At 39.2% G+C, this 24135-nt stretch overlaps 1 protein-coding gene and 1 non-coding gene across 8 annotated transcripts; one reads left to right on the top strand and one right to left on the bottom strand.

The window, feature by feature from the left end:
* Positions 1-157: 157 nt before the first annotated feature.
* LOC147933267 (small nucleolar RNA R71) lies at positions 158-264 on the top strand. Its single transcript, XR_015576789.1, has one exon. It is a non-coding gene; the product is annotated as a small nucleolar RNA R71 (small nucleolar RNA).
* An 8964-nt stretch (positions 265-9228) lies between these two features.
* LOC104729965 (kinesin-like protein KIN-14K) lies at positions 9229-24135 on the bottom strand. Of its 7 annotated transcripts, XR_015575616.1 has the most exons (22): positions 23901-24133; positions 23242-23367; positions 22969-23120; positions 22759-22857; positions 22321-22539; positions 22125-22202; positions 21958-22035; positions 21777-21869; positions 21372-21674; positions 21204-21285; positions 20953-21048; positions 20280-20459; positions 20094-20200; positions 19550-19728; positions 19157-19321; positions 18818-19071; positions 18552-18715; positions 17998-18250; positions 17793-17883; positions 17545-17648; positions 17254-17393; positions 9229-9502 (listed from the first exon to the last, which is right to left on the bottom strand). XR_015575616.1 is itself a non-coding variant. In XM_087479921.1 (21 exons), exons 2-21 carry the CDS (start codon positions 23363-23365, stop codon positions 17335-17337), a joined length of 2880 nt encoding a protein of 959 aa, XP_087336047.1. In that variant the 5' UTR covers positions 23366-23367; positions 23901-24135; the 3' UTR covers positions 17055-17334. The 7 variants fall into 7 exon arrangements, 4 of the variants coding, with proteins under 4 accessions (XP_087336047.1, XP_087336048.1, XP_087336045.1 ...); XR_015575615.1 differs by having other exon boundaries at positions 17793-18250; positions 23872-24118; XR_015575614.1 differs by having other exon boundaries at positions 17793-18250; positions 23901-24092.

Raw genomic sequence — 24135 nt, 5'->3', positions numbered from 1 at the left:
ACAACTGCATAGGGAATTGATACCTTTGGTGAAAACTAGATCCCAACCTTCATCAACATCCTTGTTGAGAAAATTACCATTACTAGCGGTGTCTAGCAACATCCTTATCTTAGGGACTACACCTCGGTAAAGTGTACTTAGCAACGAAGCATTGTTGAATCCATGATGAGGGCATCTGCTTTTGTATCCCTTGAAACGTTCCCAAGCTTCACTGAACGTCTCATTGCTTTTCTGAACAAAGCCGGAGATGTCATTTCGCAGTCTTGCTGTTCTGGAGTTAGAGAAGAATTTGGCGAGGAACGCATTTTTGCAAGCTTCTCAAGTGGTGATGGACTCCTTGGGGAGTGATTTCTCCCAGATGTATGCTTTGTCACCCAAAGAAAATGGGAAAAGCCGGAGCTTGAATCCATCTTCACTAAATCCATTGATCTTGGTTAGGCTACAGAGCCTATCAAACTCATCTAGATGATTTAATGGGTCCTCCATTGGCAATCCATGAAACTTGTTGCTCTGTATTATCTGGATGAGACTACTCTTGATCTCAAAGTTGTTGTTTTGAACAGCAGGCACAATGACATGTCTTTGAGTGTGAGAATATGGAGCATCTCCTGCTCCTATGTTGGTCCTCTCTTGAGGAGCTGGAAGACCATTCTGATTATTCATGACCTCCTCAATTGTTGTTGGTTGCGGTTGTTGGACTTGTTGTTGACTGTCGATGTTGTCGATGAAAGGACTCAAGTGTTGGCTACCCTTGGATCGTGTTTGCATGCACAATCAGTGAACCGAGTGAGTACACGAAGGTCTACCCGATCAAGGTGATCAAGTGACGGGTCGGGTGGATACTCGGGTTGTACCTAAAATGCAAAACAAACGAACACGAAAGTAAACAAGTCAGTTCCAAACCAAAGTATAGAAAAGAACTTGATCTAGAAAGTGCTGAAATCTTAAACGTAGCAAACAGAATTCAACCAAATGGCAACGGCGCCAAATTGATAACAGGATTTTCACCCAGGGTATCAATTCCCTATGCAGTTGTAGTACAAAGGGTTATCAATCCAAATGGTTGTTATGCTAGCAGATAAGATATGATCAGAACAGAGCAAGTCAAGCCAAACAATAATAAGGGTTTTATCTAACAACCTAGAAGAAATAAAAAGACAATAAAACAAGAACCACTCGACCTAAGTACTCGATGCAAGCATTCGAGTACAGGATCGGGTGGGGTGATCGGATCAAGTGGACAAGTATGAACAGCTCAAAGGTGTACACGAAGCTGGTGATCGAGTACCAGTGCGGGTAAGGGGTCGAGTTATAGATAAAAGTTAAACAATCAAGATAAGAAAGCTCCTAATGATGGGATAATTGACACATAAGTGTTCCTGACCAATTTGGAATTTCCTACATGCCTCAAGCAAATATTCCCTAGACAATGAATCTCTAAAATCTTGTTATAACACTCTCGTGATAGAAACAATCAACCTTGGTCACTCCCCTACCCAACTCTCGTTGGAGAAACATGACCAACCAGGCATTACAAACCGATTCATTATTTTCAATAAACTCCTTACACATCTAATCTCTTAGGCTAAGTGAGTAAATCACTAGCATTGATTTATTCAAGCATTTCAACAACATCTCTCGATGGCAAAACACCCTAGATCTAATCTCAACCTCTCGGTCTGAAAATAGCATTAAGAACACCAATCTAGAAAAGAATTTATATAAAATAAACAATCAAGCTAAGACATCCTAACCGATCAAGAACACATATTTTTCTATCACATCCCTAGAACTTTATTTCACTACCCAAATCTCATTGTAGAAAGCAAAAAACGCAAATGAAAGAAAACTGCATTGTATCGAAAATAGGATAAGAGTAGTAGAGTACAGAATCGAAAACTAAAAAGAATAGCCAAAAGAAATAAAAACGAATCCTAACAAAGTGGAAAAAGTGTTTGAATCGCTCAGTCTCTCTCTCAGAAGCTTTCGCTCTCTGTTATGAGTGTCTGCGGCGTGCTTGGGCGAGAGGAAGAAAAGGGGGGTTTATATATGGAAACCCTTTTAACCTAACTGCCTAGTCCTGCCCGAGGGTCTGCTCGAGGCGGTGCTCAAGGATATGGTCGGGTAGTTCCTCGGTTAGGTCTTCGGGTTGTTCTTCCTGCTCTTAGATCCTCCTTGATCGGGTTGAGGTTCGGACTGTTCTTCTTGCTCAATAGCTCTTTTGGGTACATGCTCGGATTTGACCTTGTTTTCCCCATTTTAGGCTCTAAAGCACATGTTTTCATCCAAAATGCACAAATGCAAGTATGCAGCACCCTAAATGGTCTAAATGCAAATTCCTACAGTTAGTGACCTAAAAATGCTAAGGTTAGGGTATATATAATGCAAAATATGGACAAAAAGGGTGTCTAAAACATGTAAATTAGAGAGTTATCACTCTGATACCATGTTAGTTTAAGCGGAAGTAAAGATATAAAAGTGAAAAGATATGAAAGAGGAGAGTTTAGACGACAAAGAGAATAGTGAGAAACTTAGATTCCATTAGTGTGTGTAATAAAATGTCGGCTAGAGCCTTTAAATAGTGAAAGAAAACTAGGACTACACCCTTAACACAATACAACATGTCGATAGAGACATAAGGAAAGAGAGAGGATTGATCCCAATGTAGATAGCGACATATCCTTGGTTTCATTAAGTGAAACCAACACGTGATCTCGTTTGATTTCTCTTCTAACGGCTATGAAGAGATTCTCGATCCTTCTCTTAGGCCATATGTGGTCAGGCCTCATCTCGACTTCATTCAACAATAGTAGAACTCGGACTTATTCCACATGTGTACGGACAACCGTACGGACACCACCTTGTTCATGATCGATCACGGTCAATAATCCCCACTCGACCGACCACGCTAGACATGCGACTAGAAGGACCTGTCTCGCACTCTTCATAAGATTCCCGAACCGCCTTTCCATCTTGTCGTTTTATGTTTTAGGGCTTTCCATGTTTTGCTATAAATAATCTTTTAAGTCTTTACCCAAGACATATCGGTTTTTACCTTAAGGTTTATCTGTAGCCACCTTAAACTTTTTCTGATTTTGTAATCCAGATATCTTTGAATTTATTGAGTTTTTGCATTTGATTTCTTCTACAAAGTTGTCCATCTCATTTTTGTCTATCTGATTATGCTTGATTTAATGTTTTCTGGGTTTGTATTTTTGGTGATGATGATTTCTGGATCTGAGTAGTGTTAGAGTTCATGAGGATGGGATAGATTAGGTGGAGAATCTTAGTATATATGGCATTTAAGCTTATATTCGTATGTTTCCCTTCTGGACGAGAGTTAGAAATTCTAGTTTCTCTCTAATCAATTGGAACTAGGTCTTAGACATTTCCACACCCAAAAGGTGTTTGATGAAATGTATGACCAACTAGTGCAAGAGACTTACATTCCTAGCCTAAGAGATTAGTTGTCTAGGGTGTTTGTTGACGTGAATGAACTGGTTTGTCATGCCTGCTTGACCATGTTTCTCTAGTGAGAGTTAGGTTTGGAAGTGGTTGAGTCTAAGTAGCTTATGCCAAGAGATTGGATTAGCTAAGTTGTGATGTTCATTGTCTATGGATAGTTTGTTTGTGGCATGTTAAACACTATGTAGACTAGGAGACTCCGCCGACATCAATTACTCTCATCCTTAGGACTTCTATCTTTCTGTTCTTATTGTCCAGTTCATGCTTAGACTTGTTTCTGCTTTTACTTATTCATGTTCACTTCTTGTCATGCATGTTCGTTTCTAGTTTTTTAGTTTATTTCCGTTTTGTATTTTGATCATTTTAGGATTTTTAGACATAAACACTCTCCTTGAATTGGCTTGACTTGTAATTGCTTGATTGTATCTTGAGTGACTAGCATCATCCCATTTGGATTGACACCTTAAGTACTACAACTACATAAGGTTAATTGAATCTGCTATGATAGACATACAAAAATCCTAGTATCAACGGTAGCAAGTCTTTAAAACTTCCCGGACGTAGCAAACCGGTCGTTGGATATGGATGGGCTCACGGGCCTAGTGAGAAGACGTAAAGCCCATTAATGAAGGTGGGCCATGGACTAGGATTGGACATGGAGCCACTGAGAGGTGGAGGTTGTTAGAGTGGACCCCTAACTAACGTCACCAGAACAGATTAGGAAGGAAGGAGGAGAGAAGAAGAGATTAGGTTAAGGAAAGAGAGAGAGAAGAGTAAGGAGGCAGAGGATAAAGTTTTGATATTATTTCTTTTGATAACCATAACCCTAAATGGGATACAAGGTTTAATACTCGAGCATATTAATTGTTTAATAAAAACGACATCGCTTTGGTAAAAGACACAACAAAGCTTTCTACTAGTTTATTCTCGAACCCTCTGCTTCACTCCGAGTTTCTTCCATACTTAGCCACTTTTCTCATGAGCCTTCTTCTGCCACTTGCTTGCTCTTCTTCCTTTTGATCTCAGTTTCTTCCTCATGAACGCCACTGGTACTCTCAGCCTATCAATACTCCCCTGTAATAAACTGACCTTGTCCTCAAGGTCAAAATCCGGAAATTGCTGCATCAAATTCGACAGAGGCTCCCAAGTGGCCTCCAACTGTGGCAGTCCCTTCCATTGGACCAAGACCTCAGTTGTTATACCATCTGCAGTTCTGCGGATATCTAGCAGTGTTTCAGGTTCAGTGTTCCACTCCAAGTTGTGAGTGAGTATCGGTGGTAATGCTTGAGGTGTGAATGAATCAGGCACCGCGAACTTGAGCTGTGAGATGTGGAATACCGGGTGAATATTGCTATGAGCTGGAAGGTCAAGCTTGTAAGCTACTCTTCCCACACGCTGAATGATCTTATAGGGGCTGAAGTAACGTTGGTTGAGCTTCGCGTTTTTCCTTTCTACCAGCGAATTCTGTCGATAAGGTCGCAGTTTCAGATAAACCCAGTCATTCACAGCAAATTCAACATGGCGACGATGCTTGTTGGCCTCCTTCTGCAGTCGCATCTGAGCAATCTCCATGTTCTCACGCAACTCCACCAACAAGCTGTCCCTGTCTTTCAACAATTCTTCCACATTGGCGTTAGCAGTGGGAATGTCACCATACCTGAGAATGGCTGGAGGATTTCGTCCATAGACTGCGAAGAACGGTGTAGTCTGGGTGGTGGAATGGTACGATGTATTGTACCAGTGTTCTGCCCAAGGTATCCACTGAGCCCAGGTAGATGGTCATCTACTAGAGAAACATCTGAGGTAGGTCTCCAAACAGCGATTTACAACCTCTGTTTGCCCATCTGTTTGAGGGTGATAAGCAGTGCTATGTTTGAGAGTAGTGCCCTGGAGTTTGAACAGTTCTGACCAAAATTTGCTGAGGAAGACCCTGTCCCTATCAGACACCATGCTCTCTGGAAATCCATGGAGCTTCACCACCTCCCGAATGAAAGCTTCAGCCACAGTTTTAGCAGTAAAGGGATGCTTCAGTCCAATAAAATGGCTGTATTGCTTAGTCGATCCACCACCACCAGTATGGCATTGAATCCTTTCGAGTTTGGCAACCCTTCCACAAAATCAAGGCTGATATCTGCCCAAATTTGCTTCGGAATGGGTAGAGGTGCCAGTAATCCCGCCGGAGACAGTGTTGAGTACTTGTTTTCTTTGCAAACCTGACACTTGGTGATGTATTGAACCACATCTTTTCTCATCCCCTTCCATGTAACTTCCATTGCCAGCCTTTTGAATGTCTTAAGAGCACCCTCATGCCCACCAACTACTCCTACATGAAACTGCTCCAAGAGCTTTGGAATGAAGGGAGATCCACTGGGTAAAACCAAATTTCCTTCCTTATACAACTTCCCTTTATGCAACTGATATTGATCATGTTTCTGTCCATTCTCTAGAGCCATGAGTACAGGACCCAGTTCTGCATCTGCTTTAATCTGGTTCTTTAACTCGTCCATGTCAATGTTGAGAGGTGCGACCAGTGTAAGTTGTAACAACTCTTCCACTTGTGGTTTTCTGGAGAGAGCATCGGCTACCTTATTCTCACTACCCGGCTTGTACTCAATCCGATAATTTAACCCAATAAGCTTGGATGCCCAACGTTGTTGAACCGTGGATACTGACTTTTGCTCCAACAAGTGTTTCAAGCTTCTCTGATCTGTACGGATTACGAACTCAGGTCCAATGAGGTAATGCTTCCATTTAGTGACTGCTTGGACGATTGCCAGCAATTCTCTTTCATAAACTGAATTGGTGCGACCAGTTGGTGAGAATGCGTGACTCAGGAAGGCTATTGGTCTCTGGTTCTGGGATAAAACTGCTCCTACTCCCATACCGGAAGCATCTGTCTCCACCACAAACTCCTGCGTAAAATCAGGTAATGCCAGAACGGGAAGGCTCGTGACTTCTTTTTTCAATGCCTGAAACACCACTGAGGCCTCATTTGACCACCCGAAGCCGTCTTTCTTCAGTAATGTTGTTAAAGGTCTGGCTATGATACCGTAGTTCTTCACAAACCGCCTGTAATACCCGATGAGTCCTAGGAATCAACGCAGCTCTGTAACTGTTTTGGGTTTAGGCCAAATCAACATTGCTATCACCTTCTCTGGATCGGCTGCAACTCCCTCTGCGGATATGATGTGACCCAAATAAGACACCTCCAGGTTGCCAAAAGAGCATTTCTTTGCATTCGCATAGAACTTGTGTTCCTCCATCAGACTCAAGACAATCTCCAAATGTTTCACATGATCCTCGACAGTGGAACTGTAAACAAGAATATCGTCGAAGAAGACTAAGACAAACCTGCGGAGGTAAGGCCTGAATAAGTCGTTCATGACGCTTTGAAAGGTGGAAGGAGCGTTAGTCAGGCCGAAGGGCATAACCAGGAACTCGTAATGTCCTTGGTGTGTGCGGAAGGCCGTCTTCTCCACATCCTCATTCTTCATTCTGATTTGATGATAACTAGATTTGAGGTCCAGCTTAGAGAATATTGTTGCTACTTGCAGCTCATCTAACAACTCCTCTATGACTAGTATAGGATAACGATCCGGTATTGTTACCCTGTTCAGGGCTCTGTAGTCCACACAAAATCTCCATCCCCCATCTTTCTTCTTAACCAGTAGTACCGGACTCGAGAAAGGGCTGATACTTGGTCTGATGATCTCTGCTTGCAACATCTCCTCCACTAGTTTTTCAATCTCATATTTCTGTGCGAAGGAGTATCTGTATGGTCTCAGGTTGATTGGAGATGTTCCTTCCTTGAGAATAATAGCATGCTCCCGGTTTCTAGTTGGTGGGAACTGATTAGGCATTGCAAACACCGCCCCATAACGATCAAGCACGCGTTGCACAATGTCCATCTTGTCTATCTGTTTATGCGGAGCATCCTGATTCTCAAACAGGGTGGTTAACTCCAGCAAGTACCCCATTCCCTTCTTCTTCAAGATTCTTTCCATAGAATGTAAGGACACCTGCGTTTTACTCAGAGCAGGATCTCCCTTGATGGTGACCCACTGAATCCCTATCTTCCAACTCAAGGTGCGGTTTAGCCAGTTTATTCTTGTGTCTCCTAAGGTTACCAACCACGCATACCCCAAAATCACGTCTGTTGTTCCCAAATCAAACACCCTGAACTCCTGAACAATATCTATACCTTGTATTTCGAGTAAGTGCCCCTCACACTTTCCACGTCCTTTGAGTATACGTCCTCCAGCCACACAAACTCCAAAACCTTTACTTCCCAAGAGTGGCAACCCGAGCTCTTTCACCAGACTCTCAGAAATAAAGTTGCTTGTGGCTCCTGAATCAATGAGAACCTCGACTGCTCTTCCACCAATCTTTCCCATTACCCTCATAGATTGTTCATCAGTAAAGCCTGACATGGTTCCCATGGTAACCACTTCCTGAATCTCCTCAGGTTCTTCTACGATCTCCTCAACCTCATAGAACTCATGTTCATCTTCTTCTTCCACAGCCAAGCACTTTAGTTTCTGCTGCTGACATCGGTGACCAGGAACTCATTTATCTCCACACATGCGGCAAGGATTAGTGTTTCTAGACTCAGCTCCCCCAAAACCTTTCTTCGTCTCCTTATTGTATTCGGACACTTTCTTGGTGTCACGAGATTGAGAGTAACCCTGGTTTGTATGACCACCAGAGAAGTTCCGCTGAGCTATTCTAGCTTGATAGCTAGCTTTCTCGTTTTCTTGCGACTCTACCAACTTCGCACTATCCACCAGTTCTGTCATATCCATAGGACGAAGCAACACAACCTGATTACGGATACTGCATTTCAAGCCCTTGAGGAAGGCGGACTCAAAAACATCATCTGAAACATGTGGTAGTTCCACTGCCAACTCTTCAAACTGTTCGCGGTACTCCGCAACACTACCCTGCTGCGTGATGGCGAGCAGGTGATCCATGGTCGACTGGCCTCTACCTGGACCAAATCTACTCTTGAATCTGTCGCAAAAGTCCTTCCACGTCCTTATACGCAACCTACCATGTACCCATCTCCACCAAGTGATGGCACAACCCGTTAAATGGTCAACCACCTGATCAATCCACTCCGACTCAGACGTGTTGTTACGCTCAAAGCATTTTTCCAAACGAAACAGCCAATCATCTGGATTTGTTCCTTCGTAATACGGTAGTTCTAAAAGGCGGCTACTTTTAGATGAATACCTGGAGTACGATCCTTGTTGAACCGGAGGTGGTGTGTTGTAACGGAGCTCCGTTGGACGCAGCTGAGACTCACGCGGCGGTAAGGGTAAGATCCCCATGCGCTGGACACTAGCCGAAGCCACCGCTGGTGAAATGGTGATTTGAGGCTGTGACACCGTGATCTGAGGCTGTTCCTCCATGGCTGGACTCGAAGGGCCAGGCATCTGCGATTCAGAGATGACCCCGTAGGTTTGGTTTCGAAGAATCTTCTCCACCATCATCTTGAGGTATTCAAGAACTTTGTCATGCTCTGTGAGACGTTCCTCGACTGAACGCGGTTGAACCGATATTGAATCTGAGGCGGCGGAATCGATCTCCGAGTCAGCAACTTGTTTCTATGCAGCCATCGAGTTTGTTTCTTAGCTCAAACAATGAAGGCACCAAATTTTAGAGTGGACCCCTAACTAATGTCACCAGAACAGATTAGGAAGGAAGGAGGAGAGAAGAAGAGATTAGGTTAAGGAAAGAGAGAGAGAAGAGTAAGGAGGCAGATGATAAAGTTTTGATATTATTTCTTTTGATAACCATAACCCTAAATGGGATACAAGGTTTAATACTCGAGCATATTAATTGTTTAATAAAAACGACATCGCTTTGGTAAAAGACACAACAAAGCTTTCTACTAGTTTATTCTCGAACCCTCTGCTTCACTCCGAGTTTCTTCCATACTTAGCCACTTTTCTCTTGAGCCTTCTTCTGCCACTGTCTTGCTCTTCTTCCTTTTGATCTCAGTTTCTTCCTCATGAACGCCACTGGTACTTTCAGCCTATCAGAGGTCGGGGCGTTGCAGTAAAAAATTGTGTTATTGAGAATTTTATTTTTAAAAAATATTTCCATAAGATTGTAAATAAAAAAGGTAAAATATTGTGGTTAACATTCTAGATTATATTTTATTACACATATATTTCATCCAAATTTTAATATTTATCTAAATGACAAATGATTAGATTGAGGTCCTGATTGGTAACTACTGTTACTTGTGGCTGTAGATGTTTTGGCTTTAACGACTTTAACTGTATAGAGTTTTTTTTTTTTTTTTTCAACCAAACATTAATAAAATTAAAAGATGACCCCAAGATTAGTTGTCCAAATAGGAGGATAAGAGTTTACAAAAAAACGATTCAGAAAGTAAAGATCTTGAAGACCGCGCAAGACAATCTGCTCTTGCATTGTCGTCGCGAGGAATCTTGACTAAGGAGAAGGATGGGTAAAAGGACCGTAGCTGCAAGAAATCCTCCAGAAGATTTGAAAAAGCGGGCCAATCGTCCGGCGACTGCACCATCGCAACGAGCTCTGCACAATCCGTCTCGAAGGCCTGACAAACGACTCCAGCTGCCAGTAAGGACTCCATTGCCCAGGTCAGTGCTTGTAATTCTGTGTGTAGGGGAGAAAGACCTCGTCTGAGACTCCGAGCTCCCAAAAGAAGCGTGGAATCTTCACCATTACAACACCACCAACCCAGACCCTGAAAAGGATTTGATCCTTTCCATGAACCATCAACCTGACAACGGATAGAAGAATCCTTGACCTCCACAACGGGTGGATAGAGGAGATTACTCCCTGAATAAGATTTGGCTTCCTTCCACAATAATTTATCAGTTGCCGCTTGATCTAATATCTCAACAGGCTCTATCTCAATACCCTGAAAAACCTTTTTATTCCTGTCTTTCCATAGGGACCATAAAATCCATGGGAGAGTCGAACTGATATCAGAAGCCCCGGATTGAGAAGATGCCCTCCAGTATATGAAATCTAAATTCGCATAGATAGAGGCAAATGGAAAACCTCTCGGTTCCATCAACACCGGGACAAAATCCCAAATACGTCGCGACCGGGGGCAAACAAACAGTGCATGGTTTATAGTCTCCATCTTCGACTCACACCGCTTACACAACACATCACAACAGACTCCCCGATACACAAGCCGTTCTAACACAGGAAGAGTACCCGAGGCAATTTGCCAGGAAAAATGTTGAATCTTTGGGGGTAAATCTAATTTCCAGGATTGAGCCCGCAAAGAACTGCACGATGGCCCATACTCCACTTCCGCTATTAATTCCCGGGCCAATCGATAACCAGACTTAACCGAGTACTTCCCTGACTTGGTATAGTGCCATAATAATCTATCCGGTTGAGACGTTTTACGGATTGGCAAACTCCGAATCAGTGGTATATCCACCGGATCAAAAAACTCCTCAATAATAGGTAAATGCCAATCCTTTGTAACTGGATTAATTAGAGGATTAACCATTAAACTCGGGAGCAAGAACCTCCCCCTACCATTCGTAGATCTTGGACGAATATCCGGTAACCATGGATCTCGCCACACCGATATGGAACAACCAGAACCTACAGCCCATCGCGCTCCCTGTTCCACCAATCCCTTAGTTGAATAAATACTTCGCCATGCAAAAGAGGGATTATTCGGTTTCTTTGCCATAAGAGGGTGTTTGTTTCTGAAATACCGTCCTCTCATCACTCGAGCCATTAAAGAAAACGGATGATGAATCAAACGCCAAAACTGTTTAGCTAACATAGCATCATTAAATTGTTCCAGAGCTCGGAAACCCAAGCCCCCTTCACATTTATCTTTGCATAATTTATCCCATGCAACCCAGTGCAAACCGCGAGCCTTATCATTAGATTTCCACCAAAAAGTGGAAATAGCACTCGTTAATTTAGATGTCAACTCCTGTGGTAATTTATAACATGACATAACATGTGTTGGAAGTGCCAAAGCCACCGATTTAATCATAATTTCCTTACCACCTTTCGATAAGTGTTTTGCAGACCAACCATTTACGCGATCATCCAAACGATCCTTGACATAGCTAAAAACCTTAGTTTTTGAGCCTTGCAGGTTTTCAGGAATACCCAAATAAGAGCCCATACCACCCTCCTTAGAAATACCAATAACGGATTTCAACTGAGATCGTATATCCAACGGGACCTTCTTACAAAACATGATAGAAGACTTTTCTAGATTAACTTCTTGCCCTGAGGCTTTACCATAATTACCTATTATATCCATTACCATCCTACATTCAGTCGCCTCTGCCTTACAAAAGAACAAACTATCATCAGCAAACAGTAAATGCGAAACCGTAGGACTGCTACGGGCTATGGATATACCCGTTAATTTCTATTCCCGTTCAGCCTTTTTAATATTTGCTATCAAAACCTCTGTACAAAATATGAATAAATATGGTGACAGAGGATCCCCTTGACGTAAACCTCTCTGAGGTCTAATAAAACCCCGAGGTTGGCCATTCAAAAGAACTTGGTACGACACTGACAAAACACACCACATGATCCATGAAATCCATTTTCTATCAAATCCTAAACGAACCATAACCGCCTCCAAAAAATCCCACTCAACCCGATCATATGCCTTACTCATATCCGTTTTGAAGGCCAGAAACTCCGAATTACACCGACGATTAGTATTAAGCCCATGAAACATCCCCTGAGCTAAAAAATATTATCTGTAATTAAACGACCAGAAACAAAGGCTGACTGTGTTTCTGAAACCAAGGCGGGTAAAAAACGCTTCAGCCGAAAACAGAGAACCTTAGAAATAATTTTGTAACTCACACTGCAAAGGCTGATCGGTCTAAACTCCGCCATCAGCTGCGGTCGATCAACTTTAGGAATGAGACATATATTAGTCTCATTAAGAAGCGGATCAAAACTACCAGTTCGAAAAAATTCTTTAATCAGAACCACCAAATCCCCCTTAAGAGAGGTCCAGAACCGTTGAAAAAACAGAGCCGTCATCCCATCTGGGTCTGGTGTTTTTCTGGATGCATGGCAAACAAAGCTTTTTGGACTTCCGCTTCCAATATATCCCGAGTCAAAGCAGAATTCATGCTCTCCGTAATAATCGGAGTAACTGCTTGTAGCATCTCTGAAATGCTCCTACTATCCGATTTCTTAAAAAGTTCCTCAAAATATGTTGTAGCAATATTCTCCATACCGGAACTTGACTCATCCCAAACGTTGTCGGCATCAAACAATCCAATAATCCTGTTACGCACACGTCTTTGTTTGATAGAAGCATGAAAATAGGATGTATTTTTGTCTCCCACCCTTAACCAGAATTTCCTACTTTTTTGTTGCCAATAAATCTCCTCATCACAATACGCCTCCTTTAATTTCCTCTCTATGTCCCTAATTTCCGTCTGTGAAATCGAATCATCCATTTTCGCCTCTTGTAGCGCCCCCTGCAGGGAGGTAATGAGCGATGGACCAGACCTGACATTATTTTTCCACCACCAGGAGATCGAATTCCTACAATTCCTTATCTTGTCGACAAACCCCGGAATCCGAAAATTCCTCGTCCGATTCCACCCTGACTCGACCGCACCCACTAATCCTTCCTTACCCAACCAGCGTTTATCAAATCTAAACTGCCTTTGCCGTCTCCGAATCGTCGTTAAGCAAGTAGCTAAGATGGGACAGTGATCCGAACCGATCATCTCCAAATAATCCACCTTAGAATTAGGAAAAAAACCATGCCAATCCTCATTACCCAAAGCTCGATCCAGACAACATCTAACTACTTGATTATTACAACGATTCCCTCTCCATGATAATTGTTCTCCATAACATGGGAATTCGAGCATCCCGCAATGCCGAAGCATTGAAATAAAAGGTGTAAAAGAAGATGCTGGTCTCAAGGCACCACCCTGCTTCTCATGATTTCCAGTTAACTCATTAAAATCTCCAATTATGAACCATGGATCAATTTGAAAGGATCCAATATCCATTAGTTTATCCCAAACTTTTTCTCGATGTTGAGGGACTGGATCCCCATAAACAAAAGACAAAAAAATCGATTGTTGCCCAATCACGGCTTGTGTGTCTATAATACGGTCATTATCAAAAAGAATAGATAAATTTAACTCATCTTTGAATAATAAAGCCAAACCACCACTTGCCCCTCTGGGTTCAACAGTAAACAATTTATTATAACCAAACTTATTCTGAAATTTTTGTAAATAAAAAAAAACATTTCTTTGTTTCAGATAAAAATAAAATGTCTGGACGATGCTTCCTCCACAACTCCCCCAAATACTTCTCTGTCAGGTCTGCCCCAATACCCTGACAGTTCCAACTCATGATTTTCACGCTTGAGCCGGCGGTTTCGGGAGAGCCGTCATCCCCTTATTGACCGGTTGAGTACCACCAGTTGATTTGCCATCCGTGGCTTTGGATCCGTGTTTCCCCACCCCTCTCTGTTTTTGACCATCACCTGCAGGTTTAGATAATACTTTAGCAAGCAAACGTTTGCCAGGCGATGCCAAAGATACAACAGATTTCCTAACTACTTTCTTATATCGAGAGTGTGATAACTTCAACCTCTCATCTGCCTTAAGCCCTATAGCAATATTACACATCGCAGTGCTTACATCACACACATCCAATCCACTAGAAAGAGAGGATGAATTAATACCTTGCTGATCCTCCTCGGTTGTAGCATTATCACCCGAGCCCATACCCGCCAAGAGTTTAGTGCTCTGTCCATTCGCAACCTCATCCGGTTCTGGAAGATTACCCTCCGGGAATTCGCCCTCCTCTAGGAGATCATCATTATCCTCATCAAATTTGGACCCTGCCAAAGCCTTTCCATTCCCGTGTTGAGGGGAGCTCTCTATCTCTGTATCCAGAAGGGAATTATCGAGTCATGTAGCCACAGTACCTTCCCCATCAACCTCTTGAATCTGTTTATTCTTCTGCCCGTGACCATTCCCATGACCGTGCTTAGCCTTGTATAAAGGCTTAGGCCAGAACGTCCCTGCTCCCTTGGGGTTAAGAGGAAAAGACGAAGCTTGTCCCATATGCTCACTAGAGGCAAACTGAACCCCACGCTTACCGCCAATAAGCCCCATCGCATTCGAACCATGCGAGCGCTTCTGTTCCCAGACTGAACCTCGCTGCTTAACCTGCTGGTAAGAACCGGAATTACCAACCCCAGATGCATCAAAAGATTGAAAATCTAAAGCTCGCTTCACATGCTTACGAGGCTTCTCCCATCCACCATCATTGTGAAACCCTTGCTTCACCAAACTCTGCTGTCTCGACCCTCCTCGGTTGTCCACTTGATTGACAAAAGCCTGATCTCCAGCAACCTTCAGGAGATCCAGACAGACTTTCTCCTCGTGGGTAAGCCTGTAGCAGTTGTCACAGTATCCCACAAACTTCTCGTAATCAAGAGAAACCACCACTTCCTCACCAAAATCAAATGGCACGACCAACTTGAAGATGAAGGGATTGAAACCATTGACCGTTACACAAATGCTACCAGTCTCTTCATCAACTTCACGGATAAACCAATTTTCTTACCAATAGCCTCCAGAGTAGCAACCTCCCAAAGGTGCATCGGTATGCCAGTAACTTTCACCCAGAAGTTGATGGCAGACGGGTAAGTTGAGGAAATAATAGGCTCCCACTTCACCAAGGAGATCATCCAAGTGTCAAAATGGTAAGGACCATTTTGAAGCACTCCTTGAAGATCAGCCTCCTCTGTGAATTTAAACTGGAACGTACCCTGACCCAGGTCAGCTCCCACCACCTTATCTTCGAGTTTCCATATTTTAGGCAGAGTAGAGATCAAAGAATCCATCCTCTGAATCGAAGGATTCATCAGCCTCCCAATAAGTATGAGAGAGAACTGTTGGATCCTCTGGGCCATCACTGAATTGGATATTGTCACCATCTCAGTACGCATCATCGGAGCTTTCCCTTTGAGGAACGATGATTGAGCCAGAGCGAACCACACACCACACAACAACCAAAAACTGTGGACAAAAGTACATTGCCGTTCACAAAAGAAAGACCCAAACTGAATGAAAAGGATGGCAAGCGTAGAGAATAAAAAGAAACCAAGGCTCCACATAAATACCCTGATAGCTATTTTACACTCTCGATACCGCAGAGAAGATATGCCAATCAACCAGATACCAAAAATACACACACAGATCGCAAACCCATCAATACGAGATCGTAGAATCCATACGATATCGAAATAGAATCTCCCATAGCGAGACAACCCTTGATTCCTGACCTTAATCCAATCGATCAGAATCCCAAATTTAAGTACTATCGGATCCCGAACAATACCCAAGATTATTCCCCCAATCTCAGCCAAGATCCCATAAGGGAATCAGCAGATCAAACCAAATCAAACCATCAAGACTAGATAATTCCAGAATCTCACTCTTAATATCGGGATCTAATATCAAAAGTGAGACCCCTTGGAAGATCAAGATCAGACTTCCGGTTTGACCCCGACTACACTCGACCACCGGAGCACGTAAGAGACCCTCTCTCCGTCTCCCAACCTCGCCGAAACGCAACATTCAAAATTCAAATCTCGTCGCCATCGCCATCGCCCTCTTTTAGATATTTTATTTTATTTGAGATTTTTTTTTTTTATTATGTTGCCACAACAAAACTGTATAGAGTTTTGTTGTAGAAACTTTAACTGTTAAAACTTTAACACTAATTGTTATTTTTATTCTATGTTTTTCATAAATATAAATTGTACTAAGAATAAATTTATGTGGCAACATAACGAATTTTTTTTAAATAAAAATTTTTTAAAATGCAAAAACTCATAAAAATGAATAGATAAATATTTTCAACAAATAAAAAATATAAAAATATTACATAATTGATTACGGGTTATAATGGCTGTTGATGTAAAAATAATTATGAAAATAGATTTCAAAATAACAAAAATAAAAAAATCTATTTTTAATGAATCAAAATGTAGTTGTGATAAGTTATACATAGATTGAAAAGAATATTTCAATTATCATGAAAAATAAGAAAGAGAAAAAAATAACAATAGTTTTATTATTATTTATTTTTTACAGTAAAAAAAATCTCACATTTATGACTTTAAAATTTTGTACGTATAAACTATAAAAGTGGACAGTTAAACTTTAAAGGTTGTTAAAACTAATAAAGCAACAATAGTATGATTGGTAAAATTTTGTCTTTTAAGATTTTAAAGTATCTCCCAATGCATAAGTATGCAAATCTTACAAATAAAAAGTTAGAACACAAAATGTATTTTTAAAAAGTTAGAACACAAAATGTATTTTTAAAATATTAATATAGATTTAACTGCATATGCACGTAAAACATACTTAACTAGTGACCATTAATTGCATTAGTTGTAATATCACTGGAATCTAAATAGTAAGTATATTTCAATGATTTGCCTAATTTACTATATACTCTTCATATAGTAATCTAGTCAATCTATAAAAACTGCTCTAACAAAAGAAAACACCAAAGCTTCTAGGAAGTAGTAGTAAGTACACATAATTAATGGGAAATCTGATCCAGATTAGTAACATTATAGAGACAATGAAAATAATATTTTTGATACTAACATATGTAACACATTTGTGTCCCCGTGAAGGTTGTTAGATTCTTCTTGTAAGAGCACCAAAGACATAATCACAAGCATTTTTCATTGATAATTTTCAAACCAGATTTACTTACTTTCGATTTTCTGATAAACAAAACAAGGTTACGTGGTGTGTATAAGAAAACGAAGCTTGAGGGCGTCGAAAAAAATATTCTTCATCTCTTTCTGTTAAGAGGTTTCACTGAGGATGAGCCGGTGATCGGTCTTTTAGAACCTGAGATCAAAAGAGAACACCTTATGATCCTGTAAGCATTATATCTTTTAATAGTAAACAAAATTTGATATAATCTTTGTTTGTTCTACAAAATAGATCCAAGAAGCTTTGGTTTAAGGACAAATGTATTCAGAGTTGATAGTGAGAGTACTTGTTAAGGCCTTGGACGAGGAGGTGGAAATCGACAAACGAGAAGGTCTGGTTTGGTCTGGTTTTGGTGTATGCTTCAGAGGCTTTGATGGTCCAACATTAGCTCTGCAATTAGTATACAAACAATGAACATTAAGCATAATTTAGCTCAATATATTTTGTTGACAAACAAAAAAAAAAGCACACTTTAGCTCTTATTTTAAAATAGGTTATAATTAAAAGTGAAGTAATTATATGAACTATACTCACTTGTCATCTTGTTCAAGCATTTTAGGAGGATCTGAGGTTTCAGGGAAGAGAGTCAACTCCATCGCACCGCTACCAATTGAGCCATCAGTTTCTGTTCCCATTGAAAGACAACTATCAGAGATATCACTCAACCTTTCCTCATTATCTGAATCTTCAAGGCCTAAGAGTTCAATATCCTCAAATATATTATTGTCTTTAGCCCCACCAGAAAACTTAGACGATGACCGTGATTCATTTCCATGTCGACGTTCATCTGCTGAATCTGAAGTTGTTCTTCCAAGCAAACCAGATCCTTGTCTTTTTCTTGGAGAATTTGTTAAAGCTCCTCCTAAAGAATGTCTTCTAGGAGGAGAGCCAATTTTTAGTTTGCTTAGTCCACGGTTTGGGATACTATTTATACTCTGAAACTTCTGAAGTTCTTCGTCTTTCTTGGCAATCATATCTTTTAAGTTCGATACCTACATGCAACGTAAAGATTCAAAGATTATCAAATTAGAAATGCATTCTCTTTTTAATTTTTTTCTTTTCTTTTTGATAAAGAGAAATACATCTCCATTCTCAATAAAACATCGACATGACGAAATTACTGAGTTGTGGAATTTAATTTCTTAGAGAGAACTGTAAGTGGACGACGTATCTACTTCACATTAAGGTGAAACCACTACAAATTTGTTTATTTTATTTGCTTCACTTTTTAAAAAATCTGTTTCTTGAGGGTAGGAATTGATGTTTATGCCCCCCACATGAATATTAATGTACCTGTTCCATGAGTTGTCTAACATCTCGTCCCTCCTTATAGCTTCTAGCTGCACCTAACTCAACACCAGAAACTCTTTCTGCGAATTTCAAAGTACTTACGGTCTCAGCATATGAATCTTGATCAGGATTAATCTGCACAAACATAAGAGTTTTCGCTTGTCCTCCTAAAAAATCAAAGCAAAGGAGTAATGAAGCAAGCAAACACCAATGTCAAATAATAATAAAAGCAAAGGAGTAATGAAGCAAGCATATTATATATATAGTACCTAAAGAATTCTGGAGGACTTGTGTTAGTTTGCTGTTTCTATAAGGTACATGAGGATTCTTATGTGCTAGAGAGAATATAACATCTCCAAGAGCAGACAATGATTTATTTATATGTTGAGCTTCTTTGAGTCTCTCTCCCGTTACTTCCGAGCGACCAACTCTCTCACTTCCGGCAAGATCAACCAGATGCAAACTACCACGCAAGATAGATTCGGTTTTGATATCAACACCACGTACATGAACAGAAAGAACACTGCAAGAAAAGAATAGGACAAAAACCAATGTGTTAGCTTAATTAAATCTAGACACATGTTAAATCACGAAAAGTTTGTTCATACCTGTGAGATCTACTGCTCTTTTCATTAAGGGTTGTGGCACCAATAGCTCTATTCCTCAACCCAATATTCATCAATTCAAGAACATCTTCAGTTGAATTTACAGAATGCATGCTTGCATCAGGAACTGCAAGGCCATTTGGTAAAGCAGTATTCCAAATCCCAAGTGTGTTGGCAAGTTAAGGAAAGTTTACGTTTGTAAACATAAGAAAATGATATCACCAAAATATCAAATATTATATATTAGCATAAAGGCCGCCGGTTCGAGTGGCACTTGGGAGAAAACCATTAAAATGTTCTAGTCTCGGGCATGAAAGGATGTAGGAGTCTAGGTCAGATGCTTTTGGTTACTCAAAAATATTAAATAATATATAATAATAGATTAGAAAAGGATATCTTTTATTAGGACTATCCTCAGAAAGTAAGTCACGAACTTGCTCATTGTAAATCTCAACCATTTGAACACCAACTTCATATATCACTGATTCTTGTCTACTTTGAGTTAAGTGGAACAAGTCATTCAGAGCTCGATAGTTAACACCCCAATCTTCTTCTGAAGATATGCTTGGTCCACTCTGTGTAAACAAAGTAGAAATACTAATGTCTAGCAAGTAGCATCACATATTAGCTAGGAAGCCAACATCTAAAATAAGATGTGGCCTAAAGTAGTATATAATAGATATGAGTCAGTTAATTCACTAATTTTAGCAATCTGATCGCTACAAGAAAGCTGGTCGAATTTCCACCCGTTTTCTCACAAACGAAGTATTGACCGAGAAAGTCTCGACCAATTACGATAAAAAATTTAAATGATCAAGAATTGGTCGAAACTTTTAAGACCAATAGACTTGGTTGATAAATGGTCAAAATTGGAAATTCATGAAACTAATTAACATACAAACATAAACGTATAAAGACCGAAACTAGGCATGTTGCTTACCATTGTATAAGTCTTTCCGGATCCTGTCTGACCGTAAGCAAATATACACACATTGTAGCCATCAAGAATGGATCGAATCAACGGTCGAGTATCTAAGAAAACTTCTTCTGCGGATAGAGAGATTCAGACAAGTCGTAAGTAAACTATATTTTATCATATATGAAAAAAAAATGGAAGAGATTAAACCTTGAGTTGATGCAGGGCCGAAGACTTTGTTGAAATTAAATAACCGATGTGTATCTTTGCCTTGCTTCAAGGGATTTGCAACCACCAGTTCACCGTTCTCACCTGTGTACTCTATTGACGTTTGTTTCTTGTTTTGCCCTTGAAGGAATGGTCTTATCCGGCAATACACTCTAATATTTCCTTTAAACAAGTAACAGAAAAAAAACAAAAGTTTTAGCTAGATGGTCTTAACTGGTTATTCCATTTTTGGGATGTTATTTTTTGGTTTGTTGGTTTGCAAAAATATATGAAATTAATTTCTGTCAAAATGACATCAAAAAGATGTGTGAATGTTTTAATTGACTATTTTTCCCCTTGTTAATGATCAAATTAATTTACTAATCAAATAATTAAAATATACTTTTCAATGAAATAATCATCAGTTATATTTTTCAAAAAACTAAAGTTTTAATTGCAAGCACTTGAGCTTTATGATATCTACATTTTAAAATAATATTTTCAAAATAAATAAATTTAAAAACAAACAACTGGATCTTCTAGGTATAGCTTAGTATAACAAAAAATTTCCATAGTTATATAGTTTTAACGCAATGAAATTATAACTTTATGATTCAAAATACTAAAATCGTTTTGATAGTTAGGCGCCAAAACACGACGATTTCACAATTCATACCTTTTAATTCTTGGACTTCATTGTAAAGTCTCCGATTCTCTTCAATGACTATCTGGTAATTTTTTGCTGCATGAGCCACTCCTCTTAGCTGTATACCTAATTAAGAGGTAAATTCAAATTACAAAATCGAAAACAATTAAGCCAAATTTAGTTGGTCGAATATATAGAAAAAGCACTAAAGAAAACATTAAAAAAACATAAACATAAGAATTTAGTTCTTTAATAATGGATTACACAACGATCAATCTTACCATAGTAATTTAGATACTGGAAGTAGTTCTCTCCTGTCTTTAGGACTTCACGTTTCAAAGAGATAGAAGTAGCTTTCAGTTCCTGCAGAGCTCACACAACTCGATGATAGGTAAAGATTTTATCAAGAGCCTATCATGTTTACAAAACTATCAATAAAGTCAATTAACCTGCAAAGCCTCTGTTTGGTGGTTTATAAAGCTCTTATATGTTTGCTCTTTCTTCTCCCATCTTTTAGTTTTTGTTTCACATAACTCCTCAAGTTCTTTTGCTTCTACTACACGTAACTCCGAATCCTTTAATTGTTTCTCCAACTCAACTCTAGCTTTTTGAGCATTTAATTTTAGTTCCAAAAATTGTTTCTCCTGTGTCTCTTTCACAATTTCAAGTTCTTGCTTCAACTTAGAAAGTTCAGCGTCACTACGCTCTTTTTCCTTTTTCAGCTTCAGGACATCTTGATCCTCTGACATTAGCTACGTACAGAGCACAAATAACATAGTAAAAAACTTCGAAAATTTTGACAAAAATGGCAGCAAGATGAAAAGATATTTGCAACAGAAATTGATAATTAGTACCTCATTTCCATCTGCCGTTCCAGATGCCAAAGTTTCTAATACCTTTATTCTTGATCTATACTTTTCCTCACGGACCCTGAAGAGTATATTTTGCTGCACCAAAACATATATTTCAATTTGTGTCAATAAGTATGATAATGTATAAACGGCAACCAAAAAAAACGTGAATTAATAATCGTACGTTCTTTAAATTTTCAGCTTGATTTGAGATCCGTTGTTCCACAACTTGCACGATGCCTCTCAAGATAGATACAAAAGCCTGAAGAACAAAGAATGCAAACATAAATGAAGACTGAGAAAAAATAATTTTCTTGAACTATAACATTATTTGCAACATCCTTTCCTTACATGCGACACATTCATCTTCTGCGGGCTCTCATCAAGAAGCTTATCGAGCATATCAAACAACGACCGAGTAGAAGTATTCTACCAAGAGAAAGGAAAACGTATTACGAATTTAAAGTCGGAAGGTTTATGGAAATGAAAATTGAATCATCAAAGTTGAAACGAGATATTAACTAAATATGATGTTATAACATTTTACTTGTAGACTATTTGATTTTAGCAAGTCCAAAATTTGAGAATGAGGTATATTGATCTCAGATGCTTCCTTAAACAGTGATCCATCATTAAAGTTACTATCAACTCCCTTTGAATGGTCCTCAGGCAAACTCCATCTTCTTCTTGCACAAAGTGTATTCTTATCATCAGAGAAACTAGCTTTAAGCGCCTTAAGAGACTGTAAAACTGGAATCATATCCCCCTGCATCAATATCCAAATTTCTGATTTAAAAAACTAAAGTACACAAAATTTACCAAAAACAGAGAAAATATTTTCAATTTATTAAGCGCCTTAGTGTTTGTTAATCAATTTATTAAATCAAATGTGGCAATCAAAAACCACTTTAGCAATTTATTCCTTTTGATGCATTGAATTTTCAAGCAGAAAAAAAAACAAATTATATAAATAAATAGAACAAACCTGTTCTAAGTCTAAAACCTCAAATCTGGGCAATGCCATTTCATCCATAGCTGCCAAAAACCGCTCAATATTTACAGAACCAGGCTCAAAGCTACCTCCCTGGCAGGATCAGTCCAAAGAGAGTAAAAACAAATCACAGAACCAGATGATTGACAAATAGAAAAAAAAAAAAAAAAAAAAGGAAAAAAATATGTACTCAAAATCAAGTACCATTCGCATTGAACCGGGACTAAGCTGATTTAAGAGATTGCACAAGACAGTACCATCCATCAAACATGCTCTCAATTCTTCCTCTGAAGCCTCCCATGGTAAATTTAAATAAGGAAGTGTCTCATTCAACCACTCTACTAAACTTTGATGACCTAGAAGCCAAATTAAAACTAATGGTTAAGAACAAAGAGATGAATATTTTAAAACTTCCATCGTCATATGCATGCAAAGTAGAGGACAAAACATCAAAAAAGACAGTAAAAGAACATTTGCCTTGCTTAGTTTGATCTAAACTTTGACGACTTTCTGATCCATTAAATGACAGAATGCTACTTGATCCATCTGATCGTCCATAAACACTAATCATCCCGGATCCTTCTTCGATTCGATTTTTCATTTCTGTACATGTAAAAGCAAGTGCATCACTTCTTGAGCATTACCAAACCTTTCTACGAAATTTTTTTAAAATATAGCTGCTACATGATGGAAAAACATACAAAACTGAGCTGTAATAAGCTAGCTATTCTGATTCAAACACAAAATTTGTAAATTTTGCTGGGAAATCCAAACGCTAGATATATAATGTTTCCTATGTTTTATAAATATATGGGGTTGTAGAGTATTTTTTTCTTACTCATACTAAAAGCATTCAAATGACCAAAAGTTTTTCAGAACTAAATGATAGCTATTTTATATAGGTTTGCTTGAAAATATATAGCAAACTTGCCTAGATACAAACATCATCAATTTAGAAAGAAAACAAAACGGAAAACATTAAAAGAAATTTGTGAAAACGGAAGCAATAATTTTTCTGAAGGAAATATAATTTACAGGCAAAAATACAATAAATGCTGAACAAATCAACAAAAAAATATCAGGCTCAAATTCACAAAAATAGGATACCAAAATTTCATAGAGGCGTGATGAGAAACCTTGAGAGAGACTTCTTGAAATGCCAACGATATTGTTGAATGGTCTCGAAGAAATTCAACAGAGAAATTTTGACGGCTGTTCTTTTGCCGGAAAATAATTCAAAATTTCCAGTTTTTGTTTCTGTTTTTTTTTCGGTAATCAAGAAAAATACAAGAAATTAGAAATGAAAAAGGCTAATTGCGGAAACGTTTAAGATCCTTTTAGTTTCCTTTTTTTTATATTTAGAAAAAACGC

This window comes from Camelina sativa, chromosome 12 (genome assembly GCF_030686135.1).
Source record: "Camelina sativa cultivar CO46 ecotype springtype chromosome 12, ASM3068613v1".
Classification (NCBI taxonomy): Eukaryota; Viridiplantae; Streptophyta; class Magnoliopsida; order Brassicales; family Brassicaceae; genus Camelina; species Camelina sativa.
Note: the sequence above shows the minus strand (reverse complement) of the source record. Positions and strands in the feature narration are given on the sequence as shown.